Source organism: Salvia splendens, chromosome 2, assembly GCF_004379255.2.
Source record: "Salvia splendens isolate huo1 chromosome 2, SspV2, whole genome shotgun sequence".
Lineage (NCBI taxonomy): Eukaryota > Viridiplantae > Streptophyta > Magnoliopsida > Lamiales > Lamiaceae > Salvia > Salvia splendens.
Genome location: NC_056033.1, coordinates 19237392 through 19260240, shown reverse-complemented (window position 1 = coordinate 19260240; position 22849 = coordinate 19237392). Strand labels below are relative to the sequence as shown.

The following is a 22849-nucleotide window of genomic DNA, read 5'->3' as shown; positions in this document are numbered from 1 at the left end:
AGACGCGCACCACAACCATAAGTTAAGATGACGACAAACGAAGATGTTCGATTTCAAGAATACTTGACTCGGCATGTCGCAATAAGAAATAAAAATGCACATCTAGAACTTCAACATGCATTAGTTGATCATTTATGGGAAAATTTCTCAAATATGTCTTGAATTTTAGCGGTTTTTTCTGTGTTGTCCTATGTTTATGTAATTGTGATGTCTTTAATCGTATTTTAATATATGTTTCGATGATGTCCTATGTTTTATGTAATTGTGATGTCTTTAAACGTATTTTAATATATGTTTCGATGCTGTTGTAGTATGTTTGATGTCTTTTAATTTCCAAGTTAGCATATTTTTTATTGAATGCATAATATATTTAATATATATAATTATGTTTGCAAAATTATTAATCTAAGTGTTGTGGAGTTAATGCATAATATAAATAAGGGATATTGACACCTAATATAATGAAACTTTCAAAAAGTTGAGTTTTTTCCACAAACTTTGAAATTGGTAAATAATATCACGAACTTTACCATGAGTTTGTTATTTTCCCACCAATGAAAAAAATTATGGCTATATTAATAGATTGAAGAATAAATTTGGAGGGTGCGTTTCAAGAAAAACTATTCTCAAAGATTAAAAAACTTGAAACTCTCGAAGTTGTTGTCGAGAAATTACGAAAAAAAATTCGTATCATGATATTATTTTCCGAAATTGTTTCATTGGTGGGAAATAACACACTCGGGGTAAAGTTTGTGATATTATTTGCTAATTTCAAAGTTCGTGGGAAAAACTCAACTTTTTGAAAGTTCTATGATATTAGGTGTCAATATCCCGATAAATAAATATATATGTAAGAATTAAAAAGTAAAAAAAGCAAGTGAATATAGAATATTCTTTTGGGTTTGGGTTTTGAATAGAATTTGTGAATTATTGTTAACGTGATAGAACCGGAGAAATAAGCTTAAGTTTGGTGTAAATGAATTTCTATATTTAAACATGTTATTTGAACACATCTTAAATTTATATGATTTATAATTATAATTAGATAAAATTAGAACAAAATGAAAAATTGAAATATGCATTTAGCCAAAACTAGAGCAAAATAAAAAATTGAAAAGAATCAAACAACGGATAAACACTTTGAAACCACAATTTTTATTGGCCCTCCAAAAATATCCGTACTGTCGTTTCTACTTCACAAAAATTAGTTGTGAGAGAAATTGAATCCCTTATTCATCTTCTTCCATGGCGAGGATCCTGATTTCCTCCCCCTCTTTCTTCGGAACTCGCCTTCCCTCCCTTTCCCGCCATGGAATTCTTCCCTCCACCAGGCGCATCACCACCGGAGTGAACTTCAGCCTCCATCAGCTGCCGCCTACCGATCACGTCAGTGCAGTTGTTCAGAGAGCTGAGAGCTTGCTCTTCACGCTTGCCGACGCTGCCGTCGCCCTGGATGGCGGCGCTGGGTCGTCCGACTCAGCTACCTCCGCCACCACCCAGAAGAGCGGAGGATGGTTCGGCTTTATTTCGGACGCCATGGAAGTTGTGCTCAAGGTAGGTAAAAGGTCTTATAACTTCTCAGAGACTAGTCGGATTGTCAATATTTCATAGAATAGTTGAGAGGTAATTTCAATAAAATATACTTTGCACGAATTGCTCTATAATGCAAAACCTTATCGCGATCAATTAGTTGGAGGCAATGCCATGAATAGAAATTGCATTAGGAAAAGGTTGAGGTAGAACTGAAGGCTATTTTATAGTGCTGCACAACAAGTAGTTATACCCCACCCTGAACATAAGCGAAATTGGTTATTTAGCACAACTCCATTAGGATGCAAATCCTATACAAAACAGGGAAAACTATTCAAACCTTTTTCCGTATTAGTTAAAGCTTAAGGATTCTTTCCGAGGTCATTCTTCACTACTTCCTTGCACTCTTTATGTTCTTCATGTCTGTAATAATGGAGTGCTCATTTCAGTTGGAAGAAGCTCGGCTAGAAAGGAGTTCGGTAAGCTCGGCTTACCGAGCTGGAACTAGCCTGGAACTAGCCGAGAAGAAGAAGGCAGAAGTCGGTAAGCTCAGCGGTAAGGAAGCTCGGTAAGGAAGCTCGGCGTTGAGCTGGAATGAGCCGAGAAGGAAGAGTTCGGTTGTAAGCCGAGAAGGAGTTCGGTTGTAAGCCGAGGAAGGAGTTCGGTCTTGAACCGAGGAAGGAGTTCGGTCTTGAACCGAGAAGGTAGAAGCAACCTAGCCGAACTAGCCGTTGGAGCAGCAGTTAGTTAGCTGAGATGTAGCGGTTATTCTTCTTGCTTTCTTGATTCTTCTTGTAGTTAGTTAGTAGCAGTTGCTACTTGATTATAGAGCTTTAAATAGCTCACCGTGTATGTAGTTTAGAGAAGAGTTTAATCAATAAAGAGTTTTCCAGTTTTTCTCTCCAAGTTTATCATCTTCAATACTCAAAGTGTGAGTGTGTGTGTTTTCTGCATTGTGTGATCTCATACAACAGTGAGTGTGTGTGTGATCTTATTGAGTGTGTGAAAGCCTTGTGTGTGCGAATCCTAACAAGTGGCGCCGTCTGTGGGAAAGGGATATTGAAGCTGATTTGCAGAGGATCAAACGGTTTCAGAGATGGCAGCAAGGCTTGATGCAGAAAAGTTCACAGGCAAGAATGATTATGGCCTGTGGAAGATGAAGATGAAGGCGGTTTTAATTCAACAAGGCTTGGCGGCAGTTCTTGCAAAACCAGAGGAGAAAGGAAAGGCTCCAGTGCTTGATGAAAAAGCTCAGGCAAAGATGGAGGAAATGCAGCTCAAGGCACATTCTGCAGTGATTCTGTGCCTTGGAGATAAGGTCTTGAGGGAAGTTCAAGAAGCCAAGACTGCGGTGGAGATCTTGGACAAGTTAGATGAAGTTTACTTGGCCAAATCCTTGGCTAACCGGCTGTATCTCAAGAAGAGGCTGTAGCCTATAGTTTTTCTGGAGATAGGTCCATCATTGAGCAGCTAGAGGAGTTCAACAAGATCATTGATGACCTGGGATCTGTTGATGTCAAGATCTCAGATGAGGATAAGGCCATTCTCACATTGAATGCCTTGCCTAGCTCGTATGACCAGCTAAGTGATGCAATTATCTATGGAAGAGATAAACCTATCACCTATGCAGAAGTCTATTCAGCCTTGATGGCCAAAGAACTCCAGAAGACAGCCAACAGAGGCTCTGCAAGCTCCAATGTTCAAGCTGCAGAGGCCTTGAATGTGAAGAAGTTCAAGAAGCAGAACTTCAAGAAGAAGTTTGAGGGCCCTAAACCCTCAAGTTCTGATGCTCAGAAGGAAACCAGAGCTTGCTATTGGTGCAAGAAACCTGGACATTTGAAGAAAGATTGTCATGCATGGAAGAGAAAGATGGCCTCTGAGGGACACAATCAATCTGATTGTGTGGAGAGTGCTGATCCCCCGGCTCAACTCATGAATATCAGTGATAGTGGGGTCAGTCATAGGTGGATAATGGACTCGGGGTGCAGCTTCCATATGTGCCCAAATAGAAGCTGGTTTCATGATCTTCAAGAAGCATCGGGTACAGTTGTTCTTGGTAATAATCACATTTGTCAGATCAAAGGAATAGGGAAGGTAAAGCTAAGCCTACAAGATGGCTCTATAAAGATCCTAACTGGGGTGAGGTATATTCCAGAAGTAAAGAGGAACCTCATCTCATTGGGAATGCTGGAACAGAAAGGGTTCACCATATTGATGAGTCAAGCAAAATTGTTTGTGAAATCTGGAGATGCAGTGATGATGGAGGCTGACAGAGAGCATATTCTCTATTATCTGAAGGCTAAGGCTGTTGATGGAGAAAGCAATGCAGTGTCAGATGATTCCATAATGCTATGGCACAAGAGATTGGGCCACCCAGCCGAAGGAAGCTTGAAAGAACTCATCAAGAAGGGTCTGGTCTGATCTCTGGAGATTTCAACAAGATGGACCCCTGTGAGCAATGTATACTTGGAAAGGCTAAGAAGGCACCCTATCCTACAGGTATTCACTCTTCTACAGCCCCTTTAGACTACATACATAGTGATCTTTGGGGGCCTTCACCGGTGTGTTCAATTGGTGGAGGAAAGTATTATCTAGCTATCATTGATGACTATACAAGAAAGTTGTGGGTATATATTCTTAAAGAAAAATCTGAAACACTCACAAAGTTCAAGATATGGTGTAAGGAGGTTGAGCTAGAGAAGGGTAGAAGTGTTAAATGCTTAAGGACAGACAATGGCCTAGAGTTCTTGTCTGCTGAGTTTGATCTGTTTTGTAAAGAGAAGGGTATGAAGAGGCACCGGACTGTTCCTGGTAATCCTCAGCAAAATGGTGTTGTGGAAAGGATGAATAGGACAATCCTAGAGAGGGTGAGGTGCCTACTTCTTGGGTCTGGTTTGAGCAGCAGATTCTGGGGTGAGGCTGTGTATACAGCAGCCTATCTCATCAATAAATGCCCATCTACTGCCCTGAAATCTGAAACTCCTGATTACATGTGGTATGGAGCTCATAGTGACTACTCAAAATACAAGGTGTTTGGGTGTGTGGCCTATGCTCATGCTAGGCAAAGTAAGCTTGAAGCTAGGGCTCTGAAATGTATCTTGCTGGGGTATCAGAGGGGTGTTAAGGGGTATAGGCTCTGGTGTATTGAGCCCGGTAAGCAGAAGGTCTTGGTGAGTAGGGATGTGGTGTTCTTGGAGGATCAGATGCCATACCTGAAAGATAAGCTAGACTCCAGTGAAGATGAGGGTGATTTCTTCAAGGTGGAGCCTGTGGGGGTTGGCCTAGGAGCAGGTGGAGTTATTGACTCAGGGAGTGAGTCTGATTCAGATAAAGAAGAGGCTCCAACTCAGGGCAACCAGGCTGGTGAGTCTATATCAGACTCTATCAGAGACTATCAGCTTGCAAGGAACAGAGTTAGAAGAGAAACAAGGCCACCAACAAAGTTCTCTGATGTTGTGTATTATGCTCTGTGTGCAGCTGAAGGTATTGATGGTGCAGATCCACTCACATATAAAGAAGCTATGCAGAGTAAAGATAGAGAAAGATGGATTGAAGCCATGAATGAGGAAATAGAGTCTTTACTCAAGAACAAAACATGGATTTTGGTGGACAAATCCAAGCTGAATACAGATGGAAAGGAGAGGAAGCTGATCAGTTGCAAGAAATTGATCAATGTTTGTGCAAGAACTGAGATGAGCCCTCAGGTGGAGAATTGTAATAATGGAGTGCTCATTTCAGTTGGAAGAAGCTCGGCTAGAAAGGAGTTCGGTAAGCTCGGCTTACCGAGCTGGAACTAGCCTGGAACTAGCCGAGAAGAAGAAGGCAGAAGTCGGTAAGCTCAGCGGTAAGGAAGCTCGGTAAGGAAGCTCGGCGTTGAGCTGGAATGAGCCGAGAAGGAAGAGTTCGGTTGTAAGCCGAGAAGGAGTTCGGTTGTAAGCCGAGGAAGGAGTTCGGTCTTGAACCGAGGAAGGAGTTCGGTCTTGAACCGAGAAGGTAGAAGCAACCTAGCCGAACTAGCCGTTGGAGCAGCAGTTAGTTAGCTGAGATGTAGCGGTTATTCTTCTTGCTTTCTTGATTCTTCTTGTAGTTAGTTAGTAGCAGTTGCTACTTGATTATAGAGCTTTAAATAGCTCACCGTGTATGTAGTTTAGAGAAGAGTTTAATCAATAAAGAGTTTTCCAGTTTTTCTCTCCAAGTTTATCATCTTCAATACTCAAAGTGTGAGTGTGTGTGTTTTCTGCATTGTGTGATCTCATACAACAGTGAGTGTGTGTGTGATCTTATTGAGTGTGTGAAAGCCTTGTGTGTGCGAATCCTAACAATGTCACATGAGGTCATTTCTGGGCTAGGGCTTTACATCCACAACATCCACATGATGTTTTCTCTTAAAATTGACATGGTCATACAAATAGGAAATCAGATTGATAACTTGGCAACTTCTGAAGATACTGCAGAAAAAAAAAACTTCACATTTTCTACTTTATCAGCGGGCGCAATAATTTATGTTTCGAGAAATGTAGTAGTGCTACTTTTTTTCCCTTTTTGATTGGCGCGGGGCTGTTTCAAATTTTTTTGTATGCATCATGAGATTGGCTTGAAGGTACTCATTATTTATTTGTGGCTCACTTGCTTGAATCTTTTTATGAATAAAGGACTAAATACATCAGTCCTACAGATAAAAAATGATTTTAGACTAGCAGAAACTGAACAAACTATGAAATGATGTCCTGCAAGGATTTATCCTTAGGCAATATAAATTTGTTTGTGATAAACATTGATTAGCTTTCAAACAGAGTCAGCTATTTCCTGGTATTTTAATCCATTATTAAAAATTTATGATAAATGTATTAGCACTTTTGGTTAACAATTGACTTTTATTGTGTCAGATACTTAAGGATGGACTTGCAACTGTTCATGTTCCATACGCATATGGATTTGCCATAATATTACTCACTGTTATTGTTAAAGTTGCCACACTCCCTTTAACAAAGCAACAGGTGATATGTTGCTTCAGTAACTATTTGGAATATGAGACATGTTCTCTTTGCCACTAATATTTCCCTTGCCATCTCACTAATTTCTTTTTCTTTATCAAGGGCTTTCTTGGTTATGTTTTTTGTGTAATTATCACATGTTATTTCCTTGTGTAAATATCTTTTACTAGCTAAATAGTATCTGTAGAGTAATCTGCATTTCATTCTATGTAAGGTTGAGTCTACACTAGCAATGCAGAATCTTCAACCAAAGATCAAAGCTATCCAACAAAGATATGCTGGAAATCAGGTGAGTATCTTAACAGTGTCATTCATTTATTTTGTAAATTGTAATACATGCTTGTCAACTTGAATATTTGTGCTTTAAGTTGACTAAAAATCTTAAATGTCTTAACAATCATGAGTGTGAGAGATGAACAAAAACACAAAGTAGCAGTTTTTGATTGGATTGGAGGCTTCATCTAATTCATATTCATGTAAGTACGGTATTTAATAAGGTGAATTTTTGCACAGTTACCCTTGCGGAACATAACTGTATGGGTGTATGTATACAGAGTTGTCTTGAACATCACTGACTGATGGAGTTAATCTGTTCCTGTTACCATGCATTCAAGTTTTGGTTCTCAGCATTTCTGTTCATGTTATCATGGAGGTTGGAAAAGCTAAAACTAACAATCATGCAGATCAATAGATTAAAAAAATATTGGCTTCTTAATCTGCTGAGAGTCCAACTCATGAAAATGTGTAAACGCTTTAGTGAATCCTATTACATGATCAACACAACACACTTCACCATTGGTATGGTGTTGGCCGTAGTTGAGATTGAGTTAGAACTGTAAGCAATCTATGCTTTGAAGTCTTGAGTCTTTTGCTTAAATTTTGAGTCATAGAGACTGCTCAAGGGATTGATTTCTTTTTGGCCGTTATTTTGAGAACATGATAATAAATAGTTAAAGTGGAGAGAAAGTAAAGTAAAAGAGAGAATACTGTAGACGAGAGCTTCATCTACATTATTCTCTCTTACTTTACTTTCTCTCCACTTTAACCATTTATATCATTTTCCTCAAACACGTTCCAAAAAGCAAGCAATCACTTGAGATGGGATGGAGGGAGTAATATGGAATCTTGCCACTTGCCACCTTGCCCTGGTGAACTAAAATCTAATGTGGTAAAATTTTCAGGAAAGAATACAACTCGAAACTTCTCGTCTATACAAACAAGCAGGGGTCAATCCTCTTGCAGGTATAGTTTTTATCTATCTATCAGCTTAAGTTTTCCTTCTATTTTAACTTTTTATTTTCTTGATGCTGTATAATTGATAGATATATACAACTATATACTCCCTCCGTTCCATGTTAATTGAGTCATTTTTTTATTTTGGGAAGTTACAACATAATTGAGGCATTTCTATTTTTGGCAAAATGTAATCCTTTCACGTACTTTATTCTCGCTTCATCTCTCTTACTTTATTCACCATTCACTTAACACACTATTCTTAAATGTCGAAAAGAAATGCATCTATTAACAAGGAGCATTTTTGGAATACACAGTTCCCTCCCTACTATTCATGGGCATTCTTAATGTCCCAAGTCAATCAATTTATTTTTTCTTATTGATCCTGTAACACTAGTCGTTTTCCCCTCAACTGTGTGGTTATTTAGGTATTTTTGGAAGTATAATTTGAAAGGTGTTTTAGTCCTACTGTATCCAGCCGTTTCCACATGGCAGATTATCTTGTCATCTCTTGTTGTGCTGTAGTTTTCTGCAATCCTAGATAGATAATGTATTTTGAAGTCATGACATATATTTTTTGTACTTCTGGCATTCCATCCATACTCTTGGTAAATGAAGTAATTTATTTGTGTTGCAGAGAAGTGTTACTAAAATGTTAAATCACTTCCCTCGGCCCAAGGTAGTTGAGTCGTTTCTTGTTTGTACTCGTTTTGAAAAAAATGATAATAAATATCCCCTCCGTCCCCAAAGAGTATGAACTATTTCCTTTTTCGTCCACCCCTGAAAAGTATGAGCTTTCTAATTTTGGAAAATTCAAACAACATACTACCCTTACCCATCATTTTATGTACAACTTATACAATTACCAATAACATCTTAAATTTTGGATCTCACTCTCCACTAACATTATTTCCACTACCCTTTCTCTTACTTTTTCCCTTATTTATTAAAACCCGTGCCGAACCCATTGTTCATACTCTTTGGGGACGGAGGAAGTAGTTAAAGTGGAGAGAGAATATTACTCCTATCATTTTTCAAAACGAGTACAAAAAAGAAATGACTCAACTACCTTGGGACCGTGGGAGTACAATTCTTTACCATTTTAACTTTTCACTAAGTCTTCACCAAAAACTAGCTCCATTCTGGTTGTGAATCTCATCATCACTTTTATGATTTGGGTGGGCTACTCAAGATAGTTTCTAATAGACTGGTGTTTTTCCCCTTTCAAATTATTATCACCAGGATGTTTGCCAACCTTGGCTACAATACCAGTCTGGATAGGTTTATATCAAGCTCTTTCAAATGTAGCAAATGAGGTGAACAATAAACTGATTGATAGCATTGACATATTTACCGTCACTTGGTCTGTAATGATGACTGTTCTCTTTTTCCTCGTGTTACTTTAATGCTAAACAGGGATTGCTGACTGAAGGGTTCTTTTGGATTCCTTCTTTGGGAGGACCCACAACAATAGCTGCTCGGCAAAGCGGAGCAGGAATTTCCTGGCTGTTTCCATTTGTGGTAATTGAAATTTAGCAATAACAAAACTTGGAGAAAAATTGCAAAAGTTAATGCTATATTTCAATACGTGTATCTTCATCAATCATGATAGGTGTACATGAACCTAGATGAAACATGCATAACGGAATGAAGGTTTAGTTTGTCTCATTGTCATCGTCTATTTTCGTGCAATTCTTTCTACCAGTGGAATATAGTGGTTAATATGTATTCTCCATTGGGCATTTTGCAGGACGGACATCCACCACTTGGTTGGCAAGACACTGCAGCTTACCTTGTTTTACCTGTTCTTCTTGTTGTATCACAGTACGTCTCCATGGAAATAATGAAGCCTCCTCAAGTAAGTTTCCACATAGCTCTCTCTCTCTCTCTCTCTTCCCCTCTTTATCTTTTCAGCATCATATGTCTTGCTACATTGCACTGATATCTTAATCCTCTGCTCTGCTAGACAGATGATCCAAATCAAAAGAACACACTTCTTGTATTAAAGTTTCTTCCCCTCATGATTGGCTACTTTTCGTTATCTGTTCCATCTGGATTGTCAATATACTGGTAATTTTCATCATCTTTTAGTTATATTTCATGGGATGCATATCTTCTGAAGTGTATACCTAATATTACAAGTTTGACTGCCATGTGTTATTAATGCGTGCTAAGATCTGTCCTTAATCGTATAAGCACCCTAGGCAATAAAAATTCTTAAACATCCACATAATTTTTTAATATTTCATGCTTGATAAATTGTAGAATGAGTAGCTAAAATGGCAATTTCGAGGATGCAGGTAATATAGAGAATGAGACTAACAAAATAATATAGGCTACCTGTGATATCATCAGCGAGGATTATGCTCTAAGTTTGATACAAAGCAATTGTTATGAGTAATTTATATGAAAACTGTATGAGTGACATTTTATGCTACTGTAGAACTTAAAGCTAACCACTAACACTCTAACATGTCTATTACTTAGGTTCACAAATAATGTGCTTAGCACAGCACAACAAGTATGGCTACGGAAATTGGGAGGAGCGAAGCCTGTTGTGGGTGAGAATGCCAGTGGGATAATCAGTGCAGGACGTGCAAAACGGTCAGGTGCTCAGCAGGAACGAACGGGCGAAAGGTGGGGTTCTGATTCAGTAGTTTCTATTTTTGCCTTTTCAATGTCCTTCAGATTATAACTAATTGTTTCTAAAACAGATTCAAGCAGCTTAAAGAGGCAGAGAAGAAGCAAAAGCCTAGTGCTCTGCCTGCAGATGATGTCTTGGCATCAGATCCAGCTGATCGTGACTCTGAAGATGAATCTGACAATGAGGATACTGAACCGAAGGTACATTTTGGCCCACTATTCACACGAGAAAGACTACTAAATTTATTTCCGAGTTGTCTTATAGTGCCAAAATGTGTTCAATCAAATCCAAACTTATAACTTGATTTTTGGATTGGAAAAGCAATCTGTCTTCCGGTTTTATGTTCCATGAACATCTAACAGTTGCTGTGGAGATGGATGCATCTAAGATGCTTTGTTCCCCTTCTTGCACATCATTCTTGAATATACACTTAATATACTCCCTCCGTCCCAACTTAAGAGTCTTATTTTGCCATTTCCCTCCGTCCCAACTTAAGAGGCATATTTCACTTTTACCATAAATGGTAAGTAGGCCCCACATTCCACCAACTTATTCCACTCACATTTTATTATAAAAGTAATATATATAAGTGAGATTCATATTCTACTAACCTATTTAACCCACTTTTCTTTACATTTCTTAAAACCCGTGCCCTAACTAATTAGGACTCTTAAGTTGGGACGAAGGGAGTATATACTATGTCTCACCTTTTTTTTCTTTTAAAGCGAATGTAAAGAACTATTCAAATTGCACCACCTCTGCAATATTACTTCTTTAATAAAGGAATTTTCTTTTTTATCATTGTTAAATAATGAAGTAGTATACCTTTAGTTTTCAAACACCACTCTTTCAGCCTAAGTTGTATATTTTTACCCTCTCTCATCTTTCATTTAAACATTAACCTTCTCTTTTTTATAAGACAGTTTTATTTGTATTTTTGCGAAAAGCTAATAGGCTTTTACAGTAGGAGCTTCATGTTATATAGAGTATTCAGATCAATGTATACCATTAGAGATAGCATCCATTTCTACATCATGTTATGACTTATCCATCTATCCATGTTTTCTTTTGAATGGTGAATTAACTTACAGAATACCAATTGGTTACTATATCAGGATAAGGAAGTTCTTGAAGAGGCATATGCATCTAGTAGTGCAAAAACAGTTCCTTCAGGACCTAGGAGAAGTAAGCGATCAAAGCGAAAGCGTGCGGTATGATCCTATAAATTTTGCAGTTACAATGAATTTTGTATATTGTTTGAAATTTCAAATTGAAATATAGTGGCCATTTTCTTTCCAGTGAATAGTTTAAGGTCCACGATATCATTAATGTCATATTTTGTTAGGTTGAGATTGGTTATTGCCTGTAATGTGAACTGGTCATTCAGCCTTCAAGTGTATAAGTCGTGCATATCAGAAGTTATAGCTTACAGCTGCAAAAAATCATGAATAGTATTTCATTTCCTTATCTGACTGGAAGAGAATTGCAACATTGTTTAAAACTGAACTCAGATTATAATATACTTTGACCCATGATTCTGTTCAATTCTATATTCTTATCCTTCATACCCTCTCAGGCAATGGCAGGCTCTTTTTGCTTGCTATTCTAATTCTGTATATGCATGTAATGAAGCTTATAAAATGATACTCCCTTCTTCCTCCATTATTTGGCACCAGTTGACTTGGTATAGGTTTCAAGAATTGTACTTAGTAGAAAGTGAGTGGAAAAAGTTAGTGGAATGTGTGTCCTATTTTTATATATTAATTTAAAATAATATATGAGTCAAATGAGTTAGTAGAATATGAGGTCTATTACCAAAAATAGTAAAAAGTAAGGGTGTCAATTAATGAAGACGAGGGAAAAAGGAAATTGGTGTCAATTAATGAGGGACGGAGAGAGTATTATATTTTCAGTAAGGTTATAGTTAGATAGACATTATGCAACTAAACTTTTTGAATTTAATGATGACTTAGAATAATGAAACTGATGTTGTTAAGAGTAAAAAGTCGGATGGAAACTTATCGAAGGCTAAACTGGTCATTCAGCCTTCAAGGGGAGTAGAGTTATAGTTTAACATGAACTGGACGAGTTAGATTTTATAGTCCACAAGCTCATTTGGGAAATGACTCATTTTCAAGCTCAACATCCGACACAACTATCATCGTTCAATTTACCCATAGGAAAAATATATGAAATATATGCAAGGATGAGTACTTTATATAATTAGTGGACTTATATCAAAAACTTTTGATAATAGTTATGTCATCCATCCTATAGTGAACTCAAGTTTTACTTTAGAAATATCAGCGATCACAAAAATAATTGAATGATTGTGCAGTCAAAATTTCCTCCCATGTCATTTCACAATCTCTTACCATAGTGCAATGAAACCGTGGTCACACTTTTCGCCCACGAGACCGGACGAATAGCAAAGATGGCTCACAATCCCACTTGTATGCACTAGCCTACTAGGGTTTGCGGCCCTACTCAGACCTAAATTCGTTTCACATAGGCCTATAACCTAATGGAGCGAACTCACAAACTAGGCATCAGACACACAATTCCATCATCAAACAAACGATGACATGATATAATATTTAAACCACCTTTGTAGTACCATAATCATAGTTTTGAAAACGTAAAAGATATTTGGTTAGAAAAGAAGCCCACCTACAATTCACAAATTACAACGTCTTGCTTTCCTCGTATTCACGCATTACACCTTTTCAACCATGAGACCATGCATTTACATAACAAGAATTAGTTTATGAGAAACTACTTACACTACTTACTCGGTTTATCCATCACATATAACCAAAACGTTGAAACTACTTACACATATAATGCAAGAGAGAGTTAAGCACAAAAGCTTGAACCAAGGTGACACGACTTTTCTCACAAGAAGAGCCGACGCCCAGTGCATAAGGGCACAAGAGGGGAAAATGTTGAAAAGGAAGATGAGAAACGATGCATTAAGGGAAGAATACAAAATAGATCCTCACTGTGGCTAAGCCACTCAAATAAATCCAAATAAGATTGTTGATCCATCATGTTTCGCGAGACCCTATGGCAACGTTAGAAGTAAGATATGAACTTAGCTTGACGACGTTAGATCACACAGTATAGTGGCTATAGTTGATGACTTCCCTAACATAGATTTTCATACATCAATTCTTTTCCTTTTGAGTACCTTCGACAGACTCTAAATGTTCCCACCACGTGGATGAAATAGACTATTTTAATCAGCAGTACTTACTTGGATTCCCAGAAATTTCTTTCTTTGAACATCCTTAATGGGAATGCTCTTCGCTTATTTTACGCCCTTGATCGACCTGCATTTTGCAAGCAGGGTGTCCATACTTTCCCACCTTTTACAAAAGTTGTGACGCATTTTCAGTGGAAAGATCATGGTTAGATATTTACTTTCAGACACTTTGAGAAACTTGCATTGCAAATCAATGTGCCACTTCTTATCTTGAGTACATTAGATCGCTATTCACTTTCAGATTGCATGAGCACGAGCTTTGCCCTTATATTTTCATACCTGCGGATTGGCGACAACTTTTGTTACTCATCATTAGTACGAGTGATATTTTGACTTCGCAAGCCTATGACATCGTTATTCTAAAATTGTTTGTCTTCAGAACCTTCAGACTAAGCTCGTTTTCCTAGACCTCGTCTTTAATGAATGACGTATTCCCGTCGACCCTTGTTATTTTGCAACCAAGTATATGAAAAATTCTTTCTTGCAAGAACGAAATTTCCTCATGATCAATTCCACTACATGATTATTCCGTCTGGGGAATTTTTACCATGTCTTTAATATTCGTTAAGACTAGCATACCCACTTCGTTCTTAACGAGTTACTTTGGCTGTTACCCCAGAGGTTTATCGCATTGGAAATTCCTTTGACAAACTTGAGAATTCTTCAATATGATTCCATTTTCACTAGCTTTGACATTATTGGAGAAAGGTCAGCGCGACATCATGGCAATTGCCTACATTTCTATGCCTGACTCTTCCAGATCTTAACGTGGTTGAGCCATAATCCATTGTTATCAAGATCTTTTCAAATCAGAATGGTCAAATTGACCATTTCATTTGACGCCTACTTTGAGAATTTAGATTTAATTCATTATGTTCTATTTTGGGACAAATTTAATTTTTTCAACAAATTCTCAAGCTATATGGGTTACCTGAAACCCCTTAACCTATGTAATCCTCAGAAGGGACTTGGTAAATCAGTAATTGCGAGTTGGCAATTAATTCACAAAGACTCACCAGAAATTGTTATTCTTGTCATCTTGAGTAATTTGAGAGCCCCCCAAGACAGTGATTTCTTTTCAGTATTTCATCGATCTAAAATCAGTATCATCCAAGCTAAGACTATTTGACTAAATTCCTAGTGAAAGACTGTCAACGAATGCAAGGCCTTGATCCTTTACACATATCTATGAGAAATAAGTCCTAATGGACATACCTGAGTACAGATGATACACCCAACGACCCTGTCATGCCGCACGAATTAAATAAGAATAGTTGATCGGTGGATACACGTATAAAGAATAAGAATAAGTGAGCCGCGAGAAATGGAGATTTACACCATGGTTATGCAAGATCAGTTATAAAGGAAGTACAAGTAGTCTCACAGATTTTGTGTTGACAAAAAAGGGGTGGTAAACTAGAAACCACAAATACGTGACAACTGAGGGAAGAAAAATGGAGCCCCGCAGTAGGAAACAAGCACGGAGGTCAGTGACGGACTATCACCGGATATTCTGAGATATGGTTCGATACGCACCAGAACAGTTGAAAACTAATGAAAAGATGGCTGAACACTAATGAAAACCTCACCCCGTCAGCCCAGCGCCACAACTGTGCGCAATGAATGTCCAACCTGGAGCAAATCCACAACAGCCACCGAGAAATCAGAAATAGAGACCGAAACTCCTGACACAGGCTCAGGCTTATGCAATGAGGCAGAAGCAGCTCGAGGTGAACCAAGGAAATTTTAGCTGGCATGGGTAAGCTCTTCAACACACCTGTTATGCTTCTGTTTGATACTGGTGCTTCGCATTCCTTTATTTCCACTCATTGTGTGACTACCTTGAAACTCGGTACGAAACAATCAGAACATAGAATAGAAGTATCTTTCCCAATAGGAGGCCGTATAGAGATCTCACGTACTTGCTCGAACTTAGAAATCACTCTGAGCGAACTTAAGATTGTAGCAAACAACCTGAGTGTTATGATCATGTGGGATATGGATATTATATTAGGGATGGACAGACTGGCTGAAAACCATGCCACGATCTTGTGCAAGAAAAGGCATATTTCTTTTAGAACCCCCGAAGGTGAAGCTACTCGCTTTCACCGAATTTCCATGGGAACGCGAAAATCTGTAATCTCGATGCTGCAAGCCAGTAAGCCGGCGAAGAAAGAATGCCTGGCGTATTTTGTCTACCTTAACAAAGAGAAGAAAGAAGAAAGAAAATTGGAAGAGGTCGAAATCGCTCGTGAATTTCCAGATGTGTTTCCTGACACACTACCTGGTCTACCGCCAGATCGAAAAGCAGAATTCACTATAGATCTAGAACCAGGATCTGCCCTGTATCGAAGGCACCATATCGAATGGCCCCAAGGGAACTGGATGAACAGAAGGTACAACTGCAAGAACTCTTGGACCTGGGATTCATCCGACCCAGTATCTCGCCGTGCGGAGCACATGTACTGTTTGTTAAGAACAAAGATGGGACCATGAGAATGTGCGTGGATTACCGAGAGCTTAATAAGCTACCTCAAGAACAAGTACCCGTTGCCTAGAATCGATGACCTGTTTGACCAACTCAAAGGAGCCAGCGTATTTTCCAAGATGGATCTGAAATCGGGATATCACCAGTTAAAGATCAAACCAGAAGATGTGCCCAAGACAGTATTCCAGACCAGATACCGTCACTATGAGTTTACAGTGGTGCCGTTTGTACTGACCAATGCACCAGCAGTGTTTATGGATCTAATTAAATTGAACCCACAATTTAATACAAGCTTATATTGGAATATTACGAGCAGCCACTACAGAAGTAATATTACACTGCCCATCCAAATCCGAAATTATAAGTAATTTGGGTTTTCATTTGTTTGTCGTTCATTTCCCGCGCTTAAGATTGAAACGTCCATTAATTTATTAGTGTCTCCTATGAACTTAATTAATTAACATCTTATTAGTTCCAAGAGTGGACTTAGCAAGAAACACCTAATTATTATTCATAGAGTAATCAAACTCCAACTAGCTAGGTTCCGAATAATAAAGCCTTGTTTCGAGCTCCTCTTGAGGACGTTGTCAAACGAGACTCACCTCATGCACAATTCAATATAATAGCAATCCTAGCACCGGTAGATATTAATCACCACTACCCAATATACCAGGATTATTATGTTAGGGTTTGTATACTAGAAATCACCTTTCGAGTGATTGAATACTGTAAAACTCTATATTTTATTTTCCAATGAATGCAACAGATTATTTTTGTCATAATGTTGTTATGTTTTACATTTAATAGATGTTTATTGCTTAATTAAATGTATAAACAACATAACAAAGTCTAAGTCTTTGCTTTAGTAGACCGGTTGTGGGCGTCGTCCACTTTAAGGTAACACGGTCAGTTTTGAACAAAGAAAAATAAAAAATTCACAACCTAGATAGGCCTAGGCTACCTATCGTGAAAGGTTGCAATGTCAGTTCGCATATTTCTAAGCCTTACTGAAATAAGATGACATTGGTGTGGTATAACACTGAATTGGATCTAAAGGCAAGATGAGTTTTTATGCTATCTACTGAAAGACGAGGTCTTGATATGTCACGACCGCCCATACTAAGGATAGTAAAGACGGGGAACTCGTGACTATGGGGAAATGATAAAGAACAACATTTAATATGAAAACTCAATTAACTTCAAGAGAAAGTGTTTGAGTCTACAAAATGGCTAAGCATCGGATAAAAGTCTCAAAGTACTTAGTGGCATAAAACTGTATAGAGTAATGCGGAAGGGTGAAATAAAAAGTTTCAAATAAGGCAGCGGAAAACAAGTATCAAAGGAGAGTCATAGGATGACGCCCATGTATGAAGACACGACGCATCCGGGAATTCCTAATGCTCGACTCAACATCCGCCGCAACATCCCGCTTAACCTGCACATAGGTAAATCATATGCAGGGTTGAGTACTTGGTATACTCAGTGGGCTCATGCCGAAAACATTTTATAACAGTATGTCATTCATACCACAGTGAACTCAAGTTTTACATTTAAATAAGAAATATCATCGAGTATCATAAAAACAGTTTCATAGTCTGGCCAGGCAAACAATTTCCCCACTTTCTCAACAATCCAATAATCACATCATCTTTCCACAGTGCGACAAAAGTGTGGCCACACTATTCGCCCACGAGACCGGCCAACTAGCAAGGACGGCTCCCGATTCCACCAGTGTACACAGCCTGATAGGGTTTGCAGCCCTTCTCAGACCCGAATTCGTTTCACACATAGCCCTATAGCCTAACGGAGCAAGCTCAAACGAACTAGGCATCAGGCAACAATCTCAACATCAAAACAACCATGGCATGACATAACACTTTAATCCACCCTTATAACTCCAATATCACAATTTTGAAACGTAAAAGGAGTTTAGTACAAGAAAGCCCACCTCGCTTGCTTATACACAATTCACAACTTTATTTCAACCCTTGCTCTTTGTACCTACATACGCACCACAATTCTTGTCAACACCATAACACAATCAGTCTTTCCATCAATACATTTGTCATGCATGCCCTATCGTTCCTTCCATCGTTTTCTTATATTGCCCATCCCAACGTCCATCAATTTAAACGAAACAAACACTCAAGCATACCTCAACGTGCAACACATAACCACATCATAGGATACGTTCCTTATTCACATATGTATCATGTAATTCACTCAAACTTGTCAACAAAGTTCATTTCAACAAAACCAGAATCTGGCAAAAGAGCGCAGTCTTTTTGTAAAAATCATTAAAAATCCATCCGACCTCATATGACCCTAAATTTGGTCACCACACAGTAGACACATCAAGGTTTATCCAGTTAATATTTCACACCAAAATCACATTTTAGGTCGGTCAAATCAAAAACTAAACTCAATGGACGAGAACACAAATTCTGGCAGGACTGCGCAGTTCAATTGAAAAATTCGTTAAAAATTCATCTTTCATCAATTGAGGCTGAAATTTTGACACAACATAGAAGACACCTAAAACTTCACTCAATTAAAAACTAGGGTTTGTCTATCATTCATCCATACATTCCCAAAACTAGAAGGTAACGCCAAGCGGTACGCTACAGGACCTACTTCATCAACGATCTTGTACGGTCCTACAAAACGCGGTTTCAATTTGCCCTTCACTCCAAACCTCACAACTCCTCTCGTCGGGGATACTTTCAAGAAGACTTTGTCACCAACATCGAATTTGATTTCCGTTCGGCGCACATCGGCGTACGACTTCTATCTATCTTGAGCTTCTTTGATCCTCGCACGGATTTGATGCACAATTTCAGTCATCTCCTTGATAGTGTTGGATCCTAACATCATTCTTTCACCAACCTCATCCCAGTAGAGTGGGGATCGACACTTCCTGCCATATAGGGCTTCATACGGCGCGATATCGATCGTCGCTTGATAGCTATTGTTGTAGGCGAATTCAACCAATGGCAGAACAATTTCCCAACTTTCTCCGCGGTCTAAGACAACGGCTCGAAGCATATCTTCAAGTGTTTGAATTGTTCTCTCCGACTGTCTATCAGATTGCGGGTGATAAGCAGTACTAAAGTTCAATTTTGTGCCTAGCTCCTGTTGCAAACTCATTCAAAATTCTGAAGTGAACTTCGTATCGCGATCAGATCCAACGGTCTTTGGCACACCATGCAAACGTACAATCTCACCCAAATCGCAGTGTTCCCCTTTTGGGACTTTAGTAAGCTCGTCACGAAGTCCATGGCTATATACTCCCACTTCCATTCGGGAATCTCGAGCGGTTGCAATTTCCCATATGGCCGTTGGTGTAAGGCCTTCACTTGTTGACAAGCTGGACATCGCTCCACAAACGATGCTATTTCTCCTTTCATTCCGTTCCACCAAAAACGTTGCTTCAAGTCTCGATACATCTTCGTGCTTTCAGGGTGAGCAGTGTAAGGCATGTCGTGTGCCTCACTCAAAATCTCATCTTTAAGAGCCTCATCGTTCGGCACACACAATTGCCAATCGAATGTCAAAGCATTGTCCGCCTCCTCACGAAAGTGGTCATGTTTCTCGGTTCTCACCTTCGTACGTGTCTCTTCCAACTTCTCATCACGTCGTTGAGCTTCTATGATCTTGGTTCTTAAGTCTGACTCAATCACTAGCGTCACAATTCTTCCTCCTACTGTCTCGGGCGCTTTCACTATCTCCAATTGCATCCTATCGAACTCGCGGATCAACGCTTCCTCTTGAGTTAGAAAAGAAGCCAGTTGCAGTTGGTTCTTCCTACTCAAAGCATCGGCTACCACGTTCACCTTGCCCGGGTGATAGTGAATACCGCAATCATAATCCTTTACGATCTCTAGACAACGTCGTTGTCGCACGTTCAACTCTTTCTGCTAGACGAAGTACTTGAGACTCTTATGGTCCGTAAAAATCTCACATCTCACTCCATAGAGATGATGTCTCCAAATCTTTAGTGCGTGCACTACTGCTGCTAGCTCTAAATCATGAGTCGGAAAGTTCGGCTCATTCGGCCTCAATTACCGGGAAGCATATGCAATCACCTTCCCATCTTGCATCAACACGCATCCCAGTCTCACCTCGCATTCCGGTGTCCAAACTACCTTGATTCCTTTCTTCAACAGTTACGTCATCGGTCTCGCGATCTTAGAGAATCCCTCGATGAAACGTCGGTAGTATCCCGCCAATCCCAAGAAACTTCGGATTTCACTCGGCGATTTCCATTTTTGCACAGCCTCGACCTTTGATGGGTCCACTTGAATTCCATTAGCCGTCACGATATGACCAAGAAAGTTCGCTCTATTCAACCAGAACTCACACTTACTAAACTTGGCATATAACTTTTCCTTCCACAACGTTTCCCACACCGTTCGCAGGTTCCATCCATGCTCCTCCTTGTTCTTCAAGTACACCAACACGTCATCGATGAAGACTAGCACGAACTTGTCGAGATACTCATGGAAAACTTGGTTCATCAAGTCCATGAAAACTGTCGGGGCGTTAGTCAGTCCAAATGGCATCATGACAAATTCATAAATGCCATAACGAGTGCGAAAAACAGTCTTAGGCACATCCTCTCGGACCTTTAGTTGATGGTATCCCGACCTCAAGTCCATCTTTGAAAATACGCCAGCTCCTCGAAGTTGGTCAAATAAGTCATCGATTCTTGGCAGTGGGTACTTATTCTTCAAGGTTAACTTGTTAAGCTCATGATAGTCGATGCACATTATCATCGTTCCATCCTTCTTCTTCACGAATAACACAGGCGCTCCCCACGGTGACACACTAGGTCGAATGGATCCCAAATCGAGTAGTTCTTGCAACTGAATCTTCAATTCAGCCAATTCCTTAGAGGCCATTCGGTAAGGTGCTTTCGATACTGGCGCAGATCCAGGTTCCAAGTCGATGGTAAACTCCACTTGCCTGTCAAGCGGCGGTCAAGGCAAAGTTTCAGGAAATACGTCGGGAAAGTCTCGTACTACGGCCACGTCTTCCACCTTCAAGTCCTTCTTCTCCTCTCCATTTAAGTACACAAGATACGCCGGATGCCCTTTTCTGATCATTGTGGTTGCTTGCAATGCAGAGATTATGGAGGTTCGTCGATTCAAAGAAATCCCATACAACATAGTTAGCTCGTCACCAGGGGCTTGGAAAGAAATCTGTTTCTCTTTGCAGTGGATCGTCGCGTGATTCTCGGCAAGCCAATCCATTGCCAAAATTATGTCAACGTTCTCCAAAGGCATAACGTGCAAAAGTCAAGCTACTAATCCTAACTCTCCTAGCACAAACTCTATGTTCGAGCAAGTTTGCGAAATATCAATCAGACCTCCAACAGGTGAAGACACGCTCAAACCCAAATCACGTTTAGTAGTAGAGAGTTCTAAGACATTCACACATAACATCAAAATAAAAGAGTGCGAAGCACACTTATCAAACAACACGATAACAGGTAGTTGTTGGAGCTTGCCCATACCTGCCAAGTTATCTTTGCCCTTCTTGGCTTGCACCTCCTGGCATTGATTTTCTCTCAAAGCATATGCCCTTGCCTGTTGTGGGGCCACTTGTCGGACCAGTTGTGGTTGTTGCAGTTGCCTTTGTCCTTGTCCATTCCTCATTCCTCCTTTATTGTTCGGACACTCTCGAGACATTTGTCCGTTTCCACCACAAGCGAAGCATCGGACGCCTCCGACTCTGCACTCCCCAACATGAAACTTGGAGCACCGGTTGCAGTAAGCTGCTCTCTGTTGATTTCCTCTCTGTTGTGGCATGACTTGTCGGCCATAGTTCTGTGGGTGGCGGAGAGTGGAATGGTGTCGCTTATTGTAAAAAGGGGCTCGGTTGCCTTCCCACTTCCTCTTGTCTCTATAGTTCGATTATGGTGCGGGTGGTGTAGGATTTGCCACCCTCTCGTTCTTAGGTAGTGGCTCTTCCACATCTAAGGCGCAACTCAAAATCTCAGAGTAAGAAATTCCTTGGCGGCTGGCCACGACTACTCTTATCTCTGTTCTAAGGCCAGAGCGAAACTTCGCGGCTATCTTCTCATCCGTGTCCACCAACTCGGGTGCATATCAGGTCATCTCACAAAGTGCATGGTCATACTCTGTCACCGTCATGTTTCCCTATTTCAAGATGTGGAACTCTACTGTCTTGGCTTGTCTGTAGCTCTTGGGGACATACTTATTATACACCTCCACCTTGAACTTGTCCCATGTCAACTCCTCTCGGCGGGTGGGGTCCATTGTCCTTCGCTTAGTTTCCCACCAATGATCAGCAGGCCGAGTCAATTGATAAGTCACGCATGCCAGACGCTCGTTATCAGTGCACACCATAAACTCAAAAATACGCTCGATGTCGCGTATCCAGGCCTCTGCCTTTTGTAGCTCTCCCAACCCATCAAACTTTGGGGGTTTTTCCTTTCGGAAGGTCTTGATGTATTCCTTATCTTGAGGTTGCGGTAGGGGTGGTGGTGGAGGCGGGGGTTGATTCCCAACACTTCCCTCGGACCGTTCCTCTTCATTTCTCCCTACTCGTGGGCCACGTCTACGTCTCGGTGGCATCTTGATCTAATACACAAGTTAGCATCGTTGTTAGTATTCGTTGTTATCAAAACAAGGTTTCCTTGCATTCATTCACGTGTACGAAACGATAAACCA

At 39.8% G+C, this 22849-nt stretch overlaps 2 protein-coding genes across 2 annotated transcripts; both read left to right on the top strand.

Moving 5' to 3' along the window:
* The first annotated feature begins 1150 nt into the window (after positions 1 to 1150).
* On the top strand, positions 1151 to 11870 carry LOC121790818 (inner membrane protein PPF-1, chloroplastic-like). The gene is made up of 11 exons (XM_042188931.1): positions 1151 to 1554; positions 6417 to 6527; positions 6739 to 6813; positions 7706 to 7766; positions 9000 to 9073; positions 9174 to 9278; positions 9508 to 9615; positions 9724 to 9827; positions 10245 to 10394; positions 10472 to 10601; positions 11517 to 11870. The coding sequence occupies exons 1-11, from the start codon at positions 1246 to 1248 to the stop codon at positions 11616 to 11618; spliced, it is 1329 nt and encodes a 442-aa protein (XP_042044865.1). The 5' UTR covers positions 1151 to 1245; the 3' UTR covers positions 11619 to 11870.
* A 3551-nt stretch (positions 11871 to 15421) lies between these two features.
* LOC121775467 lies at positions 15422 to 16162 on the top strand. The gene has a single exon (XM_042172548.1). The coding sequence runs from the start codon at positions 15422 to 15424 to the stop codon at positions 16160 to 16162; it is 741 nt and encodes a 246-aa protein (XP_042028482.1).
* The last annotated feature ends 6687 nt before the right edge of the window (positions 16163 to 22849 follow it).

Coding starts and splice junctions, on each gene's coding strand:
- LOC121775467 (XM_042172548.1), top strand. CDS start 15,422: ATGGGTAAGCTCTTCAACACACCTGTTATGCTTCTGTTTGATACTGGT.
- LOC121790818 (XM_042188931.1), top strand. CDS start 1,246: ATGGCGAGGATCCTGATTTCCTCCCCCTCTTTCTTCGGAACTCGCCTT. Junction 6,814..7,705: donor AAAGATATGCTGGAAATCAG/GTGAGTATCTTA, acceptor TAAAATTTTCAG/GAAAGAATACAACTCGAAAC. Junction 10,395..10,471: donor CAGGAACGAACGGGCGAAAG/GTGGGGTTCTGA, acceptor TTTCTAAAACAG/ATTCAAGCAGCTTAAAGAGG.